At 37.7% G+C, this 19,051-nt stretch overlaps 1 protein-coding gene across 1 annotated transcript; it reads left to right on the forward strand.

The window, feature by feature from the left end:
* Positions 1-1,219: 1,219 nt before the first annotated feature.
* On the forward strand, positions 1,220-16,408 carry slc22a7b.1 (solute carrier family 22 member 7b, tandem duplicate 1). Its single transcript, XM_053509791.1, has 11 exons — positions 1,220-1,259; positions 6,487-6,871; positions 6,949-7,052; positions 8,333-8,487; positions 10,768-10,936; positions 11,213-11,336; positions 11,421-11,530; positions 12,148-12,362; positions 12,479-12,587; positions 15,992-16,198; positions 16,330-16,408. The coding sequence occupies exons 1-11, from the start codon at positions 1,231-1,233 to the stop codon at positions 16,406-16,408; spliced, it is 1,686 nt and encodes a 561-aa protein (XP_053365766.1). The 5' UTR covers positions 1,220-1,230.
* The last annotated feature ends 2,643 nt before the right edge of the window (positions 16,409-19,051 follow it).

A 19,051-nucleotide genomic window follows, 5' to 3' on the forward strand; every position in this document is an offset into this window, starting at 1 on the left:
TTTCTTTATCAGCGTCACTCGAGTTTAAATAACTAACTGGATTCAATTACGGGAAACCGAATCAGCTGAGTTCATTCTAAAATATGGGATTGGTTAGAATTCCTTTATTAGTAAGTGGGATTGGTGAGAATTACAAGTGAGTAATTCCGAGTGGTCAGAATTCATTTAGTTAGTGGTAGGCTTGTATACAATATTTTTTTTGAAAGAAGATGATTGGACAAAAAACCCTTTAGAAACCCTTTTTGGTTAGGATTCCATAATTCTTGAGGATGCTTTAGTAGACGACAGGATTGGTCAGAATTTGCGTTTGAGTCGGTCGGATTGCTCAGAACTCCTACAGAATGGGTGGGATTGGTCAGAACTCCTACAGAATGGGTGGGATTGGTCAGAATTCCTACAGAATGGGTGGGATTGGTCAGAACTCCTACAGAATGGGTGGGATTGGTCAGAACTCCTACAGAATGGGTGGGATTGCTCAGAATTCCTACAGAATGGGTGGGATTGGTCAGAACTCCTACAGAATGTGTGGGATTGCTCAGAACTCCTACAGAATAGGTGGGATTGGTCAGAACTCCTACAGAATGTGTGGGATTGCTCAGAACTCCTACAGAATGTGTGGGATTGCTCAGAACTCCTACAGAATGGGTGGGATTGCTCAGAACTCCTACAGAATGGGTGGGATTGGTCAGAATTCCAAAGTGACTAGGTGTGATTGGTCAGAATTCTGAGTGAGTAATTCCCAGAATTCATTCATTAGTCAAAGGCTTGTATATACTGTAATATTTTTGAGAGGATAGCACTGGACAAAACTCCCTCAGGAATAAGTGGGATTGGTCAGAATTCCTTAATTTGTGGGAAGTCTTGTTAAGGATGCTTTGGTAGAGGACAAGATTTGGTCAGTTTTTCTCCAAGAGCCAGCAAGAAAGGGATTAAATAACAGTGCTGCACATTACTATTCCACACATTGCTTAGCTCTCTGTTACAAATAATTCACTAACTGTACAATTTAACTGTTGATTTATTCTTTGTTGAATTGCACTTCCCTACAAAACTGCAGTATGTAGAATAATAAAAAAAACAACAGAAAAATCAGAAACCTTTCGAAACTTATTTAAATATTCAAATCTGTAAGAGCTGAGTGGTGGAGACTGGAGCAGAGACGAAGCACAGAATAAAGAGGAGTACTGAGAAAGTTAATGTGCAGTGTATGGGGAGCAAATCTCATCCTGCATGGTGCAGACAAGAAACACAACAAACAGGTGAGTAAATACTTTACAATATTGAAGCTCATAAAACACTGACGTGTGTCACAAAGTCATATTTAAGTTACACCACTCTGTTCTGTTCTCTCTCTTCTTCTACTGTACTGAGATTTAATAATTGTGTAGCAAATATACAAAAATGCAAAAATAAATGCCACAGTCTTGAAATAAACACTTTAACTGTATTTAAACCATTATTATGCTGGACGAATAAAGCTTCCCTGCTGTAGTATTACATTTGTTGTATCCAGGTTAAAGCATGGCTAGGCTTCAGAATGATTCTAGTCTAAGCATTTTTGTGGGTCAAAGTACCAGATACCCAGCAACAGATAAAACCCGACATTAACATGCCTTTTTTTTTTAGATGTTTAAATAAAAGAATTCTTATTTCTTATATATTAAGAGCAAAATGCTTTATCAGCATGTTAATGTTCTGCTACAAATGTTTACAAAGCTTATTCACATGAAGCTGGAGTTCATACTATGTCATAAATTTACCCATTCCAATCTCTTATTTTACAAACAGAAACTTATAAGTTGTAAAGTTGTAAACGCACAGGCATGTAGTAAAAGTAGGGCTGTTCGCTTTGCAGGCATGTTTCTGAGGGGTTTACCTTCAAATGTGAAACTGTTTGTGCAGATGTTCACAGCAGACATCCAGATCTCCTGCAGTAAAGTAATTGGTTATGAACTTAATACATAGTGACAGGTCAAGAACATGAAAAGCTCCTGCTGCTTCACTGAGACTTAACTAGAGTACAGCAGAGTTTAGCTTAGAGTATGATATTTATTATATTTATGATATTTTGGACACGTCTTCCAATTCAAGAATACATTTTTTTCTACATTTTTGTACAATAGTGTAAACGTCTCTTCCTGGAGCTCTGTAAAGGGTTCCTGTGGGTTCTAGTCAGAGTAAATTTTGTTAATTGCAGCTTTCAGCGCTTGGGAACTCTAAATAAACTTCTTAACTGCAGCAAAGCGAATTATCCCGGATCATTCGTTTCCTGCGACGCTCCTTATGAAAGTGATGCTTCTTGCCATAAAGTGATGGACTACTGTTTTTCTTCACTTAATTACATAATTCCATATGTCTTAATTCATAGTTTTGATGTCTTCAATATACTTCTATAATATACACTACCGTTCAAAAGTTTTAGAACACTTGCAAATTTCTTTTTTTTGTTTAGTGATTTATTTTCTACATTCTACAACAATACTGGGGATTTCAAAACTATAAAATAACACATATGGGATTAGGTAATTATGTAACAACAAGAAAAACAACAGTTAGTTTTTATTTTAGGACACAGAGGTCAGCCTTTCTGTAATAGTTCTTGCAAAAACATTATTGTCAAGTGCATTTGCAAAATCCGTCAAGCACCATAATGAAACTGGCTCTCATGAAGGCCATCCCGGAAGGGCGAGACCAAAACCTACCTCTGCCGCAGACGAGAAGTTCATTTAGAGTTATCAGCCTGAAAAATTACCAATTAACAGCACCTCAGATTAGAGGCGTTATGAAGTCTTTACAGAGCATAAGTACAGTAGCAGACACATCTCACCATTAACTGTTCAAAGGAGATTAATGCATTAATGCATTTTTGGATGCCTTCAGCATTCCTTTACAATGTAGAAAGAGAAAGAAATAAATTTCAGGGATGATCATGGAGTTAGAAAGTGTTCTAAAACTTTTGAACGGTAGTGTATATGATCAAAAAATAGTACTGAATTAGAAGAACTGCCCAAACGGTACTGTACAATGTGTGTGTGTGTATAATATTCAGTATATTCTAGTCACAATAGCAGGTAAGAACACGCGTGCAGGTCAGCAGAATTTTATTATACTTGGCAAACAATTTTCCTGCATTGTGAGATAAGAGCAAGACAAGGAGACCAAAAACAGTGTCAAAACCTGTCACACTACCAGAAATCAAGTCTTGGTATCAACTGTTAGGAAACATCATGCATGAGGTGAGTGTGTTGTGAAAGTCCTTACAATGTGTGAGTGAGAGTGGCTTTAATTACTGTAAGGAAAGGTGTGCACCATCAATAGTTAGGTAAATGTTAACGTGAGATGTATTTGCGTTAGTGATATGTTATAGTCCGAAGCACCCTTGGACGTGGAGTTTGACACCGATTCTGGCATAGACATGACATTATAAATGATGTATCGAAAGAGACTGCATGCTGTTTGTTTAATATTACACCTGCAGAAGTTATACATAACACACTGATGAATCATTTGAACCTTGCAGAAGAGCATGCAGTAGAACAGCTGCTGAGCAAATGGTTGTGACAGACGTCTCCAGGACGTCTCCAGTAATGGCAGAACGTGTGCTGAAGTGGTGTTAAACTTTAACTTTAACTTAAAGGTTTGCATTTATAATCAACTGATTAAGTGTACAGTTGTTACAGGATGAAGTTGATCTCAATCTCTTTGCTGCCTGCTCCATATCTGAATAGAAAATAATATATAAAAAGTGTATAAGAAAAAGTAAGACTTTCAATTAAAATTTATTTAAAATTAAATAAAATTTATTAAAAATTTATTAAAATAAAATAAGGTTTGGGGAATATGAATTATAGATTAAAATATAGTATAATCTTAACTTATTCGTTTCTTACAGGATGAAGTCATTCTTGGTAATAGGACCACAAACTAACTTCTGAATTTTCTAAAAACATTCTATTCTATTCTTGCTTTCAGAAATGTTTGGGGGCAGTTTTAGTGATTAATGGTTTAAGAGTCTGGGTTACTGATCAGAGGGCCAGAGGTTAAAGCCCCGGCTCCAAAAAGCTGCCACTGTTGGACCCTTGAGTATGGTCTCTTAAAATATTGTATCATGGCTGACCATGTGCTCTGACCCCAACTTCTTAAACAGGAACCTGTGAGTAAAAAAGTCAGCGGTCATGAAGGAACTTGTGGTGCTCAGTTATTGATCACTGAGATTGTTGGTACTCATTAATTAGTTCTATGTGCAACACAGTCAGGTGTTACACAGCGGAGTGAATTTGCTCTCCGAACATAAAGCTGTGATGTGAGCTTAAGGAGCAGTATTGAGTTCAGTTTTTGACATTCAACCTAGGCTTAAACACTAAAACTGTGTCTGAGTCCCAATCGTTAATTAAAAGGCTATTCCATAACTTTGGGGCTTTGTAAGAAAAAGCATGGCAACCTGCTGTAGTTTTCATAATATGCAGTACCGAAAAGCAGCCTGCCTCCTTTGATTGAAGTAAGCATGAGAGACATTAGCAGTTCGCTCAGGTACTGTTGCGTGAGACCATTTAGTGCTTTATAATTCAATAAGTGTATTTTTAATTCAATGTAAAATTTTACTGGGGCTAACTAGAGTTTGTTTATGCAACAAGTAGAGACAGTAAGGTGTTAAAATTCCTACCTAGAGACAGTAAAATTCCTACCTAGAGGTGATAAAAGCATGAACTACAGTAGGTTTCTCTGCATCATGTAGTGACAATATATTTCTTATCTTGGCAATATTTCTAAGGTGAAAGATGTCTGTACTAATAAAGTTATCTACACAAGCTTCAAATAAAGACTAGAATTAATAATTACACCAAGGTCTTTTTTTGCACATGATGAAACAGAAGGGGAATGGTAAAATTGTTAAACAATGTTACTGTGTGATCAGCAATCCTTCTTCTAGCTGCATATGGTCCTAGTAACAGTACTTCACAGTAACAGTGTCTTGCCAGAATGAAGCAGAAGGAGGTTAATAACCATCCAATGTCTAATGTCCTTCACACACTGGCTCTTCAGAGGTATATAACTGTGTCATTAGCATAACAGTGGAAACTAATACCATACTTTAGAATATGTTACGCAGTGGAAGCATGTAGCGTGTATAGAGAAAGTGGCAGTGGGCCTAAAACAGGACCCTGGGGAACACCTAACTTCATTTTAATACATGTACAGTGGTGTGAAAAACTATTTGCCCCCTTCCTGATTTCTTATTTTTTTGCATGTTTGTCACACAAAATGTTTTTGATCATCAAACACATTTAACTATTAGTCAAAGATAACACAAGTAAACACAAAATGCGGTTTTTATTATTTAGGGAGAAAAAGAATCCAAACCTACATGGGGTTTGCGCCTTCTGCCATGGAAGGCGGAAATCTTTGCTTAAAAGGGTTTGCGCCTTCTGCCATGCAAGGCGGAAATCTGCCATGCAGGCCGTTTTTGCCCAGTCTCTTTCTTATGGTGGAGTCGTGAACACTGACCTTAATTGAGGCAAGTGAGGCCTGCAGTTCTTTAGATGTTGTCCTGGGGTCTTTTGTGGCCTCTCAGATGAGTGTCTCTGCACTCTTGAGGTAATTTTGGTCGGCCGGCCACTCCTGGGAAGGTTCACCACTGTTTCATGTTTTTGCCATTTGTGGATAATGGCTCTCACTGTGGTTCACTGGAGTCCCAAAGCTTTAGAAATGGCTTTATAACCTTTACCAGACTAATAGATCTCAATTACTTTTGTTCTCATTTGTTCCTGAATTTCTTTGGATCTTGGCATGATGTCTAGCTTTTGAGGTGCTTTTGGTCTACTTCTCTGTGTCAGGTAGCTCCTATTTAAGTGATTTCTTGATTGAAAAAGGTGTGGCAGTAATCAGGCCTGGGGGTGACTACAGAAATTGAAATTAGGTGTGATAAACCACAGTTAAGTTATTTTTTAACAAGGGGGGCAATCATTTTTTCACACAGGGCCATGCAGATTTGGAGTTTTTTTCTCCCTTAATAACGTAAACCTTCATTTAAAAACTGCATTTTGTGTTCAATTATGTTATCTTTGACTAATAGTTAAATGTGTTTGATGATCAGAAACATTTAAGTGTGACAAACATGCAAAAGAATAAGAAATCAGGAAGGGGGCAAAAAGTTTTTCACACCACTGTAAAATAGTCAAGATTTACATCTACAAACTGATACGATTTAGTCAAATAAGATCTGGGCCAAAAGTGGGCCGTTTCATCAACTCATACAATATTTTATAACTTGTCAAGTGGAAAACGACGATCAATGGTGTCAAAAGCTTCACTAAGGTCAAGTAATACAAGTAAAGAGACACAATTCTGATCAGAGGCCAGTAAAAGGTAATTTACCACTTTGTGGTATTATGTGTTATTAATTTATTATGTATTAAATGAGATTTTTTTATGTTATTGCCTTTATGTTTTTCAGGATTAATTAATATAGTTAACTTTCTGGCTCAGGATGAAGTTTGAGAACGTTCTGGCTGAGGCTGATGGCTTTGGACGTTATCAGATTGCACTGTTCGTATTGTTGATTGTACCACGCATCACCCTCCCCTTTCACTTCCTGCTAAATAACTTTATTGCTGCAACACCATCCCATCATTGCAACATCAGCTCTCTGGACACTCGAGATGGTGTTTTTGAGTCTCTTACCCAGGAGGAGCAACTGACTGTCAGCATTCCAAAACAGGAAGATGGAACTTTTACTTCTTGTCAAATGTTTTCACAAACTCATTTTTTTCTTTTGACAAACTCATCTAATGCTACAGAAATTCCTGTGGTTCCATGTCAGAGTGGATGGGTCTATGACACCAGTTACTTCAAGTCCACTTTGGCATCACAGGTAGTATGTGAAATTCTCTTAATGAAATAGGTACAGTATTATAAGAAAATGTCTTTCATGTGTTTGTCTCTCTTCAGTTTGATCTAGTGTGTAATACAAAGGGACTAACTAAAGCATCGGCCACTGTCTTCTTCATTGGTGTCATGTTTGGGGCCATATTCTTTGGCGTTCTCTGTGACAAGTAAGACCATTTTGATGTGGGACTTTTGTAGATTACAATTGTCTAAACTTTTCTTTTATGGCTTATGCTTTGAACGTCTAAATGTTTTTAAACAACAATAAACAAAAATGCATACTCTTTCTCTTTCTCTACACCACTTATCACTTATGGGTGGTCTTGAGCCTATTCCACAGGACTCCCGGCACTAGGCGGGGTACACCCTGGACAGAGAATTTGGAAATGCTTGTTAGCCTTATCTGCATGTATTTGGTTTGTGGGAGAAAACTGGGGTACCCAAAGAAAACCCACCAAGTACAGGGAGAACATGCAAACTGTATCCACCGACCAGAGGGCAGAACTCAACCTCTCAACCCTGAAGGTGCAATACCACAGTGCTAACCACTATGCTATTGTGGCACCTGAAAAAGAACACAACAGGTACAAAAGCCAATCGGTGGCCTTTGCCCAGCAGTGGCTGATGGGAAACACAGACCAGGGCCTTTTTAGTGCTTCCCCGAAGCAGGACCTATTAAGGCATGTCTGCAAAGCCAATGTAGTGGGGTAGGTATTGGAAAGTCATCAGAAAACAGTGTGCAGTACTGGATCTCCATGAGGCCAGTAGAGAGAATGCAAAGAGGAATGCACAGAAGCAGTGTTTTGTAGAGGGAATCAGGGAAGCTGAGCAATCTCCTTGGTAGTGCAGGGAGACCATGTGCACATTCTAAGGGAAAGGCAGTAAGATATCAAGTGATGTTGAAACAGCAGATGTACTGTACAGTATGACAGGAAGGTGGGCTAATGTCCACAGCATCATCAGTGAAGCAATGACATCAAAAGTAGAACAACGAGACAAGGTGATGCCCATGGTGATGCCCTAAGGATGTCTTCAGCTGGGCAGGGTGGCGGAGCAGTGTTCTGAGTGCGGCAGGAAGCGGAGCCAGAGACCTCTTCACCTGAGTCAGAATTCTGCTTTTTGCAGGATTCTTTGGGTCTTACTTTTTGTCAGGACTCAGAGATGAGACAAGAACTTTAATCTTCTGTTTATTAAACATTTTAAAAACAAAAGCAAAAACAGGAACAGCAACTAGTCTAGAAACTACAATACAGTATGATATTAAAATACAACCAAGCAAGTGCATCTTTCAGCAGAGCCAAATCAGAATATTCATACAAAATTTAGATTTTTTTTTTTAACATGTTTCATAGATATCATTATGAATTTGCATACCATTTATATGATGAAGTGGGGATCAGAGGGTCCAACACTTTGCTTTCAATAATTTTATGTTATGTATTCACAGGTATGGCCGTAAAACCATACTGCTGGTTTCCTACGTCTCGGCCATCGTCTTCAGCATAGCCAGTGCTGTCTCGACTAGTTTCATCATGTTTGCAGCATTCCGCTTTCTGACCGGATTCAGTCTGTCCGGAATCAGCATCGTAGCCATTGTTCTTAGTATGTTTACATCACTCTGGAATTTTACATTCTTACTTGAGGGCCTCTGGGTTCATGTACAGTCTGGTTTAAGAAACTTAATTAGCTTCACTGAATGAAAATACACTTACTGTGGCATCATAACATTTTTAACATTTTTTGGTATGTCCAAAATTGTGTTGTGTGCTTAAGACTGGACTGGTGTGATTAGTATGTAGTGGGATTCTCAAACTTAATATTCAATGCTCCAGATCTAATTTCCATTTAAGGTCAAAGGTCCAGAATGACTGGTGAGAAGCAAATAACTTTCATTAAATTTGCCTATAACTACAATTTGTAACAACATACATTCGAACGTTTCAACAATATTTTTATTGATTTTTAAATAGAGATATAACGGAATAAACATGTAATGTTTCAATGCACACTTTATAAACTCCTAAAAAAACGTAAACCAAATACCCCACCCCACCCTGATTTCAAGCCAGCTTTACATGTCTAAGAAAGGCTAGACACCAGGCATATTTAAAGGAGGAAAGAAAAAAAAACGAGAAAAAAAAACCATGAAGCTGGAAGGCTGGGTTCTGAGTGCAAAAAAAAAGAGAAAAAGAGAACAAGAAAAAAAATTCAATCAAACAGGAAAGGGACTAAACTATAAATGTATATGAATAAACAAAGAAAGGGCCATCACACCTGTTAAAATTTTAAGTCTGAATCATGGATTGAGCAGTGAATCCTGTCCAGGGTCAAACAGGACATAATATCTTGAGCTACTGGGCGGGAGTGAGTGACATGGCATCCTTCCACTAGAATAAAAGCGAATGCCTGGCCAGGAACGTGGCAAAAAACAACAAACGCAGTTTAGCTGAAGTTAGACACTTATCTTTCTTTCCAGTAATGCCAAAAAGAGCAATCAGAGGGTCTGGTTCAAGATTGCATTTCAATATATACGACAACTATTTAAAGGCATCCCGCCAGAATTTTTCCATATTTGGGCATGTATGCATAAGAGACGCTTTCTGCGTCTGGGTACATCTGGGTACAAAATGAGAAAGCTTAAGTTTAGAGAAATAAGCCCTATGTATAACTTTAAACTGTAATAAAGAGTGATGAGCGCAACTCAAGGCGGTTGAGTTGACAAGCTTAAGAATTAAGTTTCAAGTATCATCTGACAGTGTCAAAAATACATTTAAATCTAGTGATCGATAAGGTGTGATTACTAATGAGCTTTAAGGTGTGATTACTAATGAGCTTTAAGGTGTGATTACTAACAAGCTGTACAGTGTGATTATTAACGAGTTGTAATGCATGATTATTAATAAGCTATATGATGTGATTACTAACGAGCTGTATGGTGTGATTACTAACAGCTTATATGGTGTGATTACTAACAGCTTATATGGTGTGAATACTAAGCTGTACGGTGGGATTATTAACGAGCTATATGGTTTGATTATTAACAAACTGTATGGTGTGATTAATAACGAGCTGTATGGTGTGATTATAATGAGCTATATGGTGTGATTATTAACGAGCTGTATGGTCTGATTACTAACGAGCTGTATGATGTGATTATTAACGAGCTGTATGGTGTAATTATTAACAAACTGTACGGTGTGTACTAACAAGCTGTATAGTGTGATTACTAACAAGCTGTATGGTCTGATTACTAACGAGCTGTATGGTGTGATTATTAACGAGCTGTATGGTGTAATTATTAACAAACTGTACGGTGTGTACTAACAAGCTGTATAGTGTGATTACTAACAAGCTGTATGGTCTGATTACTAACGAGCTGTATGGTGTGATTATTAACGAGCTGTATGGTGTAATTATTAACAAACTGTACGGTGTGTACTAACAAGCTGTATAGTGTGATTACTAACAAGCTGTATGGTATAATTACTAACGAGCTGTATGGTGTGATTACTAAGCTGTATGGTGTGATTATTAACGAGCTATATGGTTTGATTATTAACAAGCTGCATGTTGTGATTGCTAAAAAGCTGTACTGTGTGATTACTAACGATCTGTACAATGTGTTTACTAAAAAGCTGTACTGTGTGATTACTAAGAAGCTGTGCAGTGTGATTACTAATGATATGGTGTGGCTATTAATGACCTATACAGTGTGGTTACTAACGAGCTGTATGGTGTGGTTACTATGGTGTGATTACAGTATACTGTGATTATCAACAAGCTGTACAGTGTGATTACTAACGAGCTGTACAATGTGGTTACTAACGAGGCGTTTGGATTTGATTACTAATGAACCTTGTGGGCTGTTGTTTTGTGTTGTAGCTATCGAGTGGGTGGACATCGAGCATCGCACCACTGTTGGTGTGCTTGGCAGTGTTGTCTGGACTGCGGGTAATTCCCTGCTTGCAGGCATTGCCTACGCCATTACTGATTGGAGGATACTGATACTTACAGTCTCCTTCCCTCTTGTGATCTCCGTGGCAACCTGGTGGTGAGATGTTGAACATGTACCACTTAAAAACACCTTAATAAACAGCTCACATTAGTCAAGGTTAATTACAATAGCAACATACAACACTATGACAGGATATGTTTGACAGGGTATGTTTGAAAAAAAAATCAAATAATTAAATTGAATAAATAATTAATATTAATAGCCCTCTGAAGCATCTACCCCCTCATCTATTCACCCCTAAATCAATGACCCTTTACCCACTCATTAGTGGCTGTGTGTGTATTACACTATATTTGTGTGTCTTCCTGTAAGGTTAATCCCAGAGTCGGCTCGCTGGCTGATAGTGAATGGAAAGACTGGTGAGGCGTATAAATTTCTACAGAAGTGTGCTAGTGTGAACAGACGACCAGAATTTACTTCCACAATCAAGCCTCAGGTGTGCAAAATATGATTTTTTGGGGAGATATTGGTTAAGGATTTGGATTTTCCTACAGTGTCTGTCTGTCTGTCTCTCTTTCAGACATTGTGTGAGGTTGTCATAGGAGATAAACAGGGACATAACTATACTTATTTAGACCTCATCAAAACTCCACGCTTGAGGAAACTTACCATCTGCACCGGTATTGTTTGGTGAGTGTGTATGTGTTGGGAAGGGATGCCTGGAGTAAGTTGGAGGGGGGCGGGGTCAGTGATGCGGGTTGGACGCTCGATCATAAAGTAGAAAAAATCTGGATGAAATAACAAGACAATTGTTGTCAAAACAAGAACTGGAAGAGAACCAAATGAAGTATGTGGGAAAGTGTGGGAATCAAAATAGGTCATAATTAGGGGGGATCTGTTTGATCTAAACATCATTGTTACTCACAGGAACCTTAGCTCCTCTGTCATACATTAATTTTTAATGTGTAATGTTTAATGCCAGTGACATTTAATTATCACAAGTTCCTTATCTTCGTGTCTAAAAGGTAGATTTAATGTTGTGCCCCGTTATAAGTTCTGGACATCAAATTATGATTTATTTAATATTTTATATTTAAAGAATTTATCAGACATCTTTGTTTAAAGATAGCAGGAGTGAGGAGGTGCGTTATGTCTAGCAACATTACATTACAACATTACATACACAACATTAACATCACTGCTAAGTAAACTGAACAGCACCAATACCGATTATACAAGCTGGGAATAAAGGTGGTTGTTGCAATGTTATGACTTTATATCATGTCGTTGTCATCTTGGTGCTGTAGGTACGGTGTGGCCTCCACATACTATGGCATCAGTCTAAACATCACAGGCTTTGGGCTAGACCTCTACCTTACGCACTTTATCTATGCCATCATCGAGCTGCCCGCAAAAATAATCATCTTCTTCACACTGAAGAAGTTCGGGCGACGAGCCAACCAGGTGGGAGCACAGGTCCTTACAGGAGTGTGTATTATCATCAACATCATCACTCCTAAAGGTAACACACTAATGCTAATGATAAAGCTGAGACTGCTGAAGCATTGTGTACTGTTAATGTATAATGAAAAATAGGCCAGAATAAAGGCACAGCACTGTGTGTCTGTGTGTGTATAGAGTACCAGACAGTTCGCACTATTATAGCGGTGTTGGGGAAAGGCCTGTCAGAAGCTTCATTCGCCACCTTGTTCCTGTACACCACTGAGCTTTACCCTACTGTGTTACGGTACACACATACTGTACACCCACAAACACATTTTTATTATATAGAAAATATTTTTTAAAAGTTTTTGTAAAAAGCTTCATAATTCAATTTAAACAGTGGATTCTAAACTTATTACACATAAAGTGAAATACTTCAAGACTTTTTTTTTTTGTTTTAAAGGGGTCATACAGCACTACATGCACTATTTTAAGCTGTTTGGACTAAACTGTGTGTTAGGAGAGTGCGTACACAACCACTCTACGATGATAAAGAGCCGCCCTGTGGTTTTCTTTTCGTTTATTACAGTAACATCCCCCTTCTGAAATCAGGCCAATCGCAAATGCCTGTCGATGTGACGCTAAACCGACAGAGGCCGCTCCTACACAAGTTGATTGACACTGGTGTTTTAGCAAAGACCCGCCCCGAGTGAGAAGACGCTGTCGGCCATTGTTTTTCGCCGCTGGAGCAAAATGTTGCCTAAGCGAGTGTTGTGTACAGTTGTTGGGTTCAATAGCGAACACAGCAGTCGTCATTCACTACCTAGGGTTAGTTACCTAGGGTTCCTACCTAGGGTTAGGTATCTGAGCCACTGAGGAGGCAGTGGCTGAATTTAGTTTTTAAAGCTAACGTCCCCGCTGATTTACCTAAATGCGTTCATGTTTGCGATAATCATTTTTCACCAGACTGCTTTATAAACGCGGGTCAATATGAAGCAGGTTTTACTAGGAAGCTGCTCCTAAAAATGGATCTGTACTAGCGCTTCGTGTCCCTGCTTCATCTTCACCAGGCTCGGTGAGTGTAATTTATTTTACTATGACTCTTTGCAGATCGCCTTTTCTAATAATCACGATGAATGCGGAGTGTAAGTTAACTTATACTTTCATAGAACATGGTTATGTAGTCTTCTCTATGTACATCCGTCTCTATATAATCCCTAATCGCCCGTTTATAATAAACAATGCATTAGGGTGACTGTCTAGTTGCAAACTGTGTACGTAGTCGGAAAACTATATTATGCTTACCTTTGTTACGTTAGATGGTTTATAACGATGTCTGTCGAAGATTAAGAAGTCATGTAAACACATCAGTAAACACATCGCGTCCGTATCTCTCTCAGTAAGTTTCTCCGCTTTTTGTTGTTGTTGCTCGCGGCAGCGCAACAGCCCGTTAATTCATGCACATGCAGTGATGAGAAAGACAAACGAGTCGATGCATGTCCATTCTTTTAATTTCTGCGTTGTCAGGCGATATTACAAACTTCCGCGTAGGTTCCGTACTTAAATCAAACCAAAAACGACTGAAGAAAACAGGCTCAGGCTCTATATTACAGCGTTTTCCAGTTTGGACTGCATTACCCACAAAGCATTGCCCGCACTGGACTACACTTCCGTCGCTATACCTCACGTGTTACGCCCCACAGAACGGGGGGGCGGGCTCAGCAGAGGTCATGAGCATTTAAATTAGCATGTACTGAAACAGGTTGCTGAGAACAGAGCTAGTTTTTACCAGGTAAAAGTAGTGTTTTTTTTACACAATCCTTTTGAATTTTTAATTAACGTATAATACAAACTTTTCATTAGGACCCTAAAGATCATATTAACATTTAATGAAAAATATGATGTGTAGGACCTTTAATGTTAATGATTACAGTAAAAATCCATCTCAAAATTTTTGAATATTTCCTAAGATCAAAAGGATTTACACTACAGAAATGTCCAACTTATAAAAAGTATGTCCATTTATGCACTTAGTACTTGCTGGTGACTGTTTACTGATAAATCTAATTAACACAACTCTTTAGCCAGAGAGGCGAGACCTAATTAGTGAAAAAAAATCACCTGTTTTGTGCACAGGAAGAACCATGATACATGGCATATGTTGTTTTAAAACTTTTGTCCAACACTATATATATTTACATACCATCATGTGTACAGTAAAAGTTATTATTTTAATTCTATGTGTTTTCCTGTAAAAATATAATGAAAATCATCTGACCGTAGTGGGTCTCAGTATTAACCAAATACTGTATAACCTCTCACCATGACATTATGTATTTAACATAAACGAAGCTAAAAAAAAAAAAATAAAACATGTAGGCAATACTAAGTACTCCCATGACTCAATAGCATGTAGATCCACTGCTAGCAGCAATAACTTGAAGTAATCATTTCCTGTATGACTTTATCACTGTGTCGCATAGTTTTGGCCCATTCTTCTTAACAACATTGCTTCAGTACATTGAGGTTTTGGGGCATTTGCTTATGCACAGCTTTTACCACAGCATTTTAATTGGGTTAAGATCTGAACCTTAATTTTTTTCTTTTTTAGCCTTTCTAATGTAGATTTACTGATGTGCTTCGGATCATTGTCCTGTTGCATGACCCAATTTCGAACAAGCTTTAGCTGACGGATGGATGGCAACACATTTGTCTTTAGAATACTCTGGTACAGTATATAAAGCAGTTCATGGTCGCCCCATGACTGCAAGGTGCCCAGGTCCTGTGGCTGCAAAACAAGCCCAAATTATCACCCCTCCACCTTTGTGCTTGACATTGTGTATGTGGTGTTTCTGCTGATATGCTGTTTGGTTTTTCCCAAACATGGCACTGGGCATTAAGGCCAAACAACCCCACTTTGGTCTTATCTGTCCACAGGACATTGTTCCAGAAGCCGTGTGGTTTGTTCAGATGCAGTTTTGCGAACCTCAAATTTTTTTAGACAGTTTTCTCCTGAAAAAACCTTATAAACAAACCATACTTATTCAGTCTTCTAATTGTGCTGTCATGGACTTTAACATGCTCAGTAAGGCATGTAGGGTCTAAGATTTAGCTTTTGGGTTTTTTGTATTTCTATGATCGCACGGTCTGACCTTGGCGGAAGATTGGCAACTTTTCTAAATGCTTTCCACTTGTTTAGAATCTTTTCTCACGGTTTTATAACCCTTTTCAGATTGAGGTGCAGTAACAATTGCATCTCTAAGACCATTGCTTATATCTTTTCCACTTGACGTTGTGTTAACACACACCTAAATGGTCTACATACCTGTTGATGGTTAATTAATCGAAGGCTGATGATTAGCAGCACCAGGCTGCAACTTACCTTACCTTAAATTCTGTGGACACACTAAAGGTGTAGATTTGATTAAATAGGGGTAAATTTTACACACGTTTCCTACTTTTGACTTCATTTTGTTAAATATATAATGGCATAATGAAAATATATGTATCTATATATAAACACACATTTAAACATGCACCCTCTGAAACACAGAATCCTTTTACAGACATGCACTCCTTTCCTTCAATTTTACTAAAGTTTAACAGGTCAGTTTTATGTCTAAATGGGCTCTAATACAATCCCTGTAAGAAAATCCCCTGTTCCTTCTCTAAAACTGACCCGCCTCCTCTCTGTACCTCTTTGAACAGACAGAACGGTGTGGGTTACTCCAGCTTTATGGGGCGATTAGGAGCGTCCATCTCCCCATTGATAATGATGCTGGATGATGTGTGGCTGCATTTTCCCCAAGTGGTGTTTGGGGTGATGGCCATCCTGTCTGGCTTGGTGGCGCTATTGCTTCCTGAGACCAACAATGCTCGACTGCCCGAGACCATCGAGGACATTGAGCAGACCAGGTCCATAAACTGCTTCCACACTTTTACACTTTTATGTTTCAGTTCATTTCACCTAAAGAATAATATTTATATTTACATTTATAAACACACTGACATTAAACTTTAATATTATTTATCTATTTGCATTACAGAAAGAGATCATCCTGCACGAGCACAGAGGAACAGATTAATCCTCTGAAAAGAGACATAAATGAGGAGACTGTGAACTAGCCACATATAGTACTGTACAGTACCACACAAAAATTCTGGACACTAGTTTGGATTTATTTTCTACATTTTAGAACAATATTGGAGATTTAAGTAGTAGTAGTAGTAGTAGTTACTATTTTAAAGGTCAGCTGTTCTGATCTTCATGTTTTCAAAACCCATTAAGCACCGTGATGAAACAAGACCACCCCAGGAAAGCAAGATCAAAACTTGCCTCTGCTGCAGAGGATGAGTTCATTTATAGTTACAGAAAATCACCAATTTTAATCACCTCGGATTAGAGGCGTTATAAAGGCTTCACTGAGCATAAGAAGCAGACACATCTCAACATCAACTGTACAAGGAAAATGATTGCATATTTTGGATACCTTTAGCGTTGTTTTACAATGGAAAAGAAATTTATTTTTAACATCATTCTGTAATACATGTCATAAAAGCTGACAGTAATTTGTGATTCTTTTCATTTTTTAAGTCGAGTCCACAAAACAGAATCACTAATTTGGAAAAGGAGCACCCCCTCATAAAAATGGCTCGTAAACGTAGTCAGGTGAAACCTTAATATTACCTTTACTGGTAATATTCCACAGATGGAGTTTAAGTCTGGGCTTTGACTAGGGCATGCAAGGACATTCACTTTTTTCTTCTTTAACGAATATGCCTTTTTTCACATTTCATGCAAATTTCCATAATTTTCTTTTGATTGTGTAAAGCTGCTTTGCAACAATGACAATTGTTAAAGCGTTAAGTAAATTAAATTGAATTAGCTTCATCTGATTAAGTTTTCAAGTTTTTAAAAGTTTTATTTTTTTAGAAAGGGTGATCCTTTTCCAAATCAGTTATTTTGTTGTTGTTTTTTTGTTATTTTCTTCTGACATGTTGGCGTTATATCTTTTATGTCACTGTTAAAAGTTATAAGTAATGATTAAATACAGCTAGATGAAACAAAACTGTCTGTCTTTGTTTGTCAGACTGCTAAGCAACAAAATGTGATTATTTTAAAGTGATATTTCGATACCCACTGTTTTGGTGTGTAGTGACAGCTCAAATATATAAATCTCAGCATGACACGTTGTGTTTACATCAGACTGCCAGGTGGTGGCACTGGACTTGACATTATTATATAGCCTCACAGATCAACATTATACAAGATAAAGCGGTATAGAAAATGAGTGAGTGATATATACTGCAAGAGAAACAGCGCCAGTTTCCTAACTCTTTAGCCCACCCAGACATCCTCCCAGACGTGTCCTTACTGCCACCTAACTCCTGCAATGCCCTCCGTCTGCACTCAGTAACGCTTGAGTTAAACATTAGCATCTGTGTGTTCAGGTCGGGAGATGCTCTGTGAATTATTGGAGAAAAACGCCACAAGGTTTCATCTCATTTTATATTGTTTCATCATCTCTCAGGTTTGCATAACGCTGCATCAATGGGAATCATTTAAATGTAAAAACAAACAAACAGATGTTTAAACAGCTGTAGCATATTTACATTTAGCCATTTGGCAGACGCTCTTATCCAGAGCAACTTACATTTTTATCTCATTATACATCTGAGCAGTTGAGGGTTAAGGGCCTTGCTCAAGGGCCCAACTTGATGGTTGTGAGGTTTGAACCTTCCTATGGATCTTCCGAACCGTAGTCCAATGCCTTTAATATTTAGGAAAGACCTGATTAAAGTTTTAGATAATAATAATGTCCGAAAATTCTCTATTTCTCACTGAATACACAAGCAAGCAAACAAACAAACAAACAATACATAAAGTTCTCATATCAACTCCATGGTGATGTACTACACCTCCCATCAGCCCCAGTAGATCACCTGATCCTGTCACATGCCTCACGCACACTGTTTTGTGGATCGTGTAATCATGCCCTGTATAAGCTTTGAATTTCACCATGTGTTTTGTAATTTCTTGTGTAGCATTTGTTGTGTAGTCGTGTCTGTGTATTAATAGAAGAAATAGTTTAATTATGAATGCAGGCTATTTTCTGCAAAATTTCTGTTATAGGTTAAATATCTTAAAGTTAATTAAAACAGCCAAATGTTGAAAATATGTCTACTTTTGAAGTCAATTTCCACGCAATAGTTATTATATTTAAATTCTCACATTTATTTACCATACTGATTTTATTACTTGTAATCCATTTCAGATTGATGAGAACAAAATGGCTCACCTTTTACCAATTTACTTGATTGTAGGACAGCAACTTATTTAAGTTGCACTTTTGGATGGTATGTAGCCAAAAAGACAAAAGAGATGGAAAACCAAACTGGACAGAAGAGCAGTGTTTACTTTTAGCTTTATGTTCAGTGTTTGGAAAATATTTCTTCTGAATCATTTTTATCTTTACTAAGATTTAGTCCTAAATTTAAGGGGAAATTGTCTATATACGAATACGAAAATACGAATACGAAAAATGTCGTAATTCAAAAAAACTTCTTCACTAGGAGCAACTTTTAGGCTTAAAATCTCAGGTCAACTCGCTCCTTATCAATTAGTAATTTAATCTGAGTCAAAAAGTATTTTAAGATTTGTTTAAAAATTTACTCCTAATTCTGTCCACCAAAAAGGGTTTACTGAATGTTTATGAAATTGAAATATGAAATGAATTTATTCCCAAAAATGTTCTCTGAGGAACCAAT

This window comes from Clarias gariepinus, chromosome 13 (assembly GCF_024256425.1).
Source record: "Clarias gariepinus isolate MV-2021 ecotype Netherlands chromosome 13, CGAR_prim_01v2, whole genome shotgun sequence".
NCBI classification, from domain to species: Eukaryota; Metazoa; Chordata; class Actinopteri; order Siluriformes; family Clariidae; genus Clarias; species Clarias gariepinus.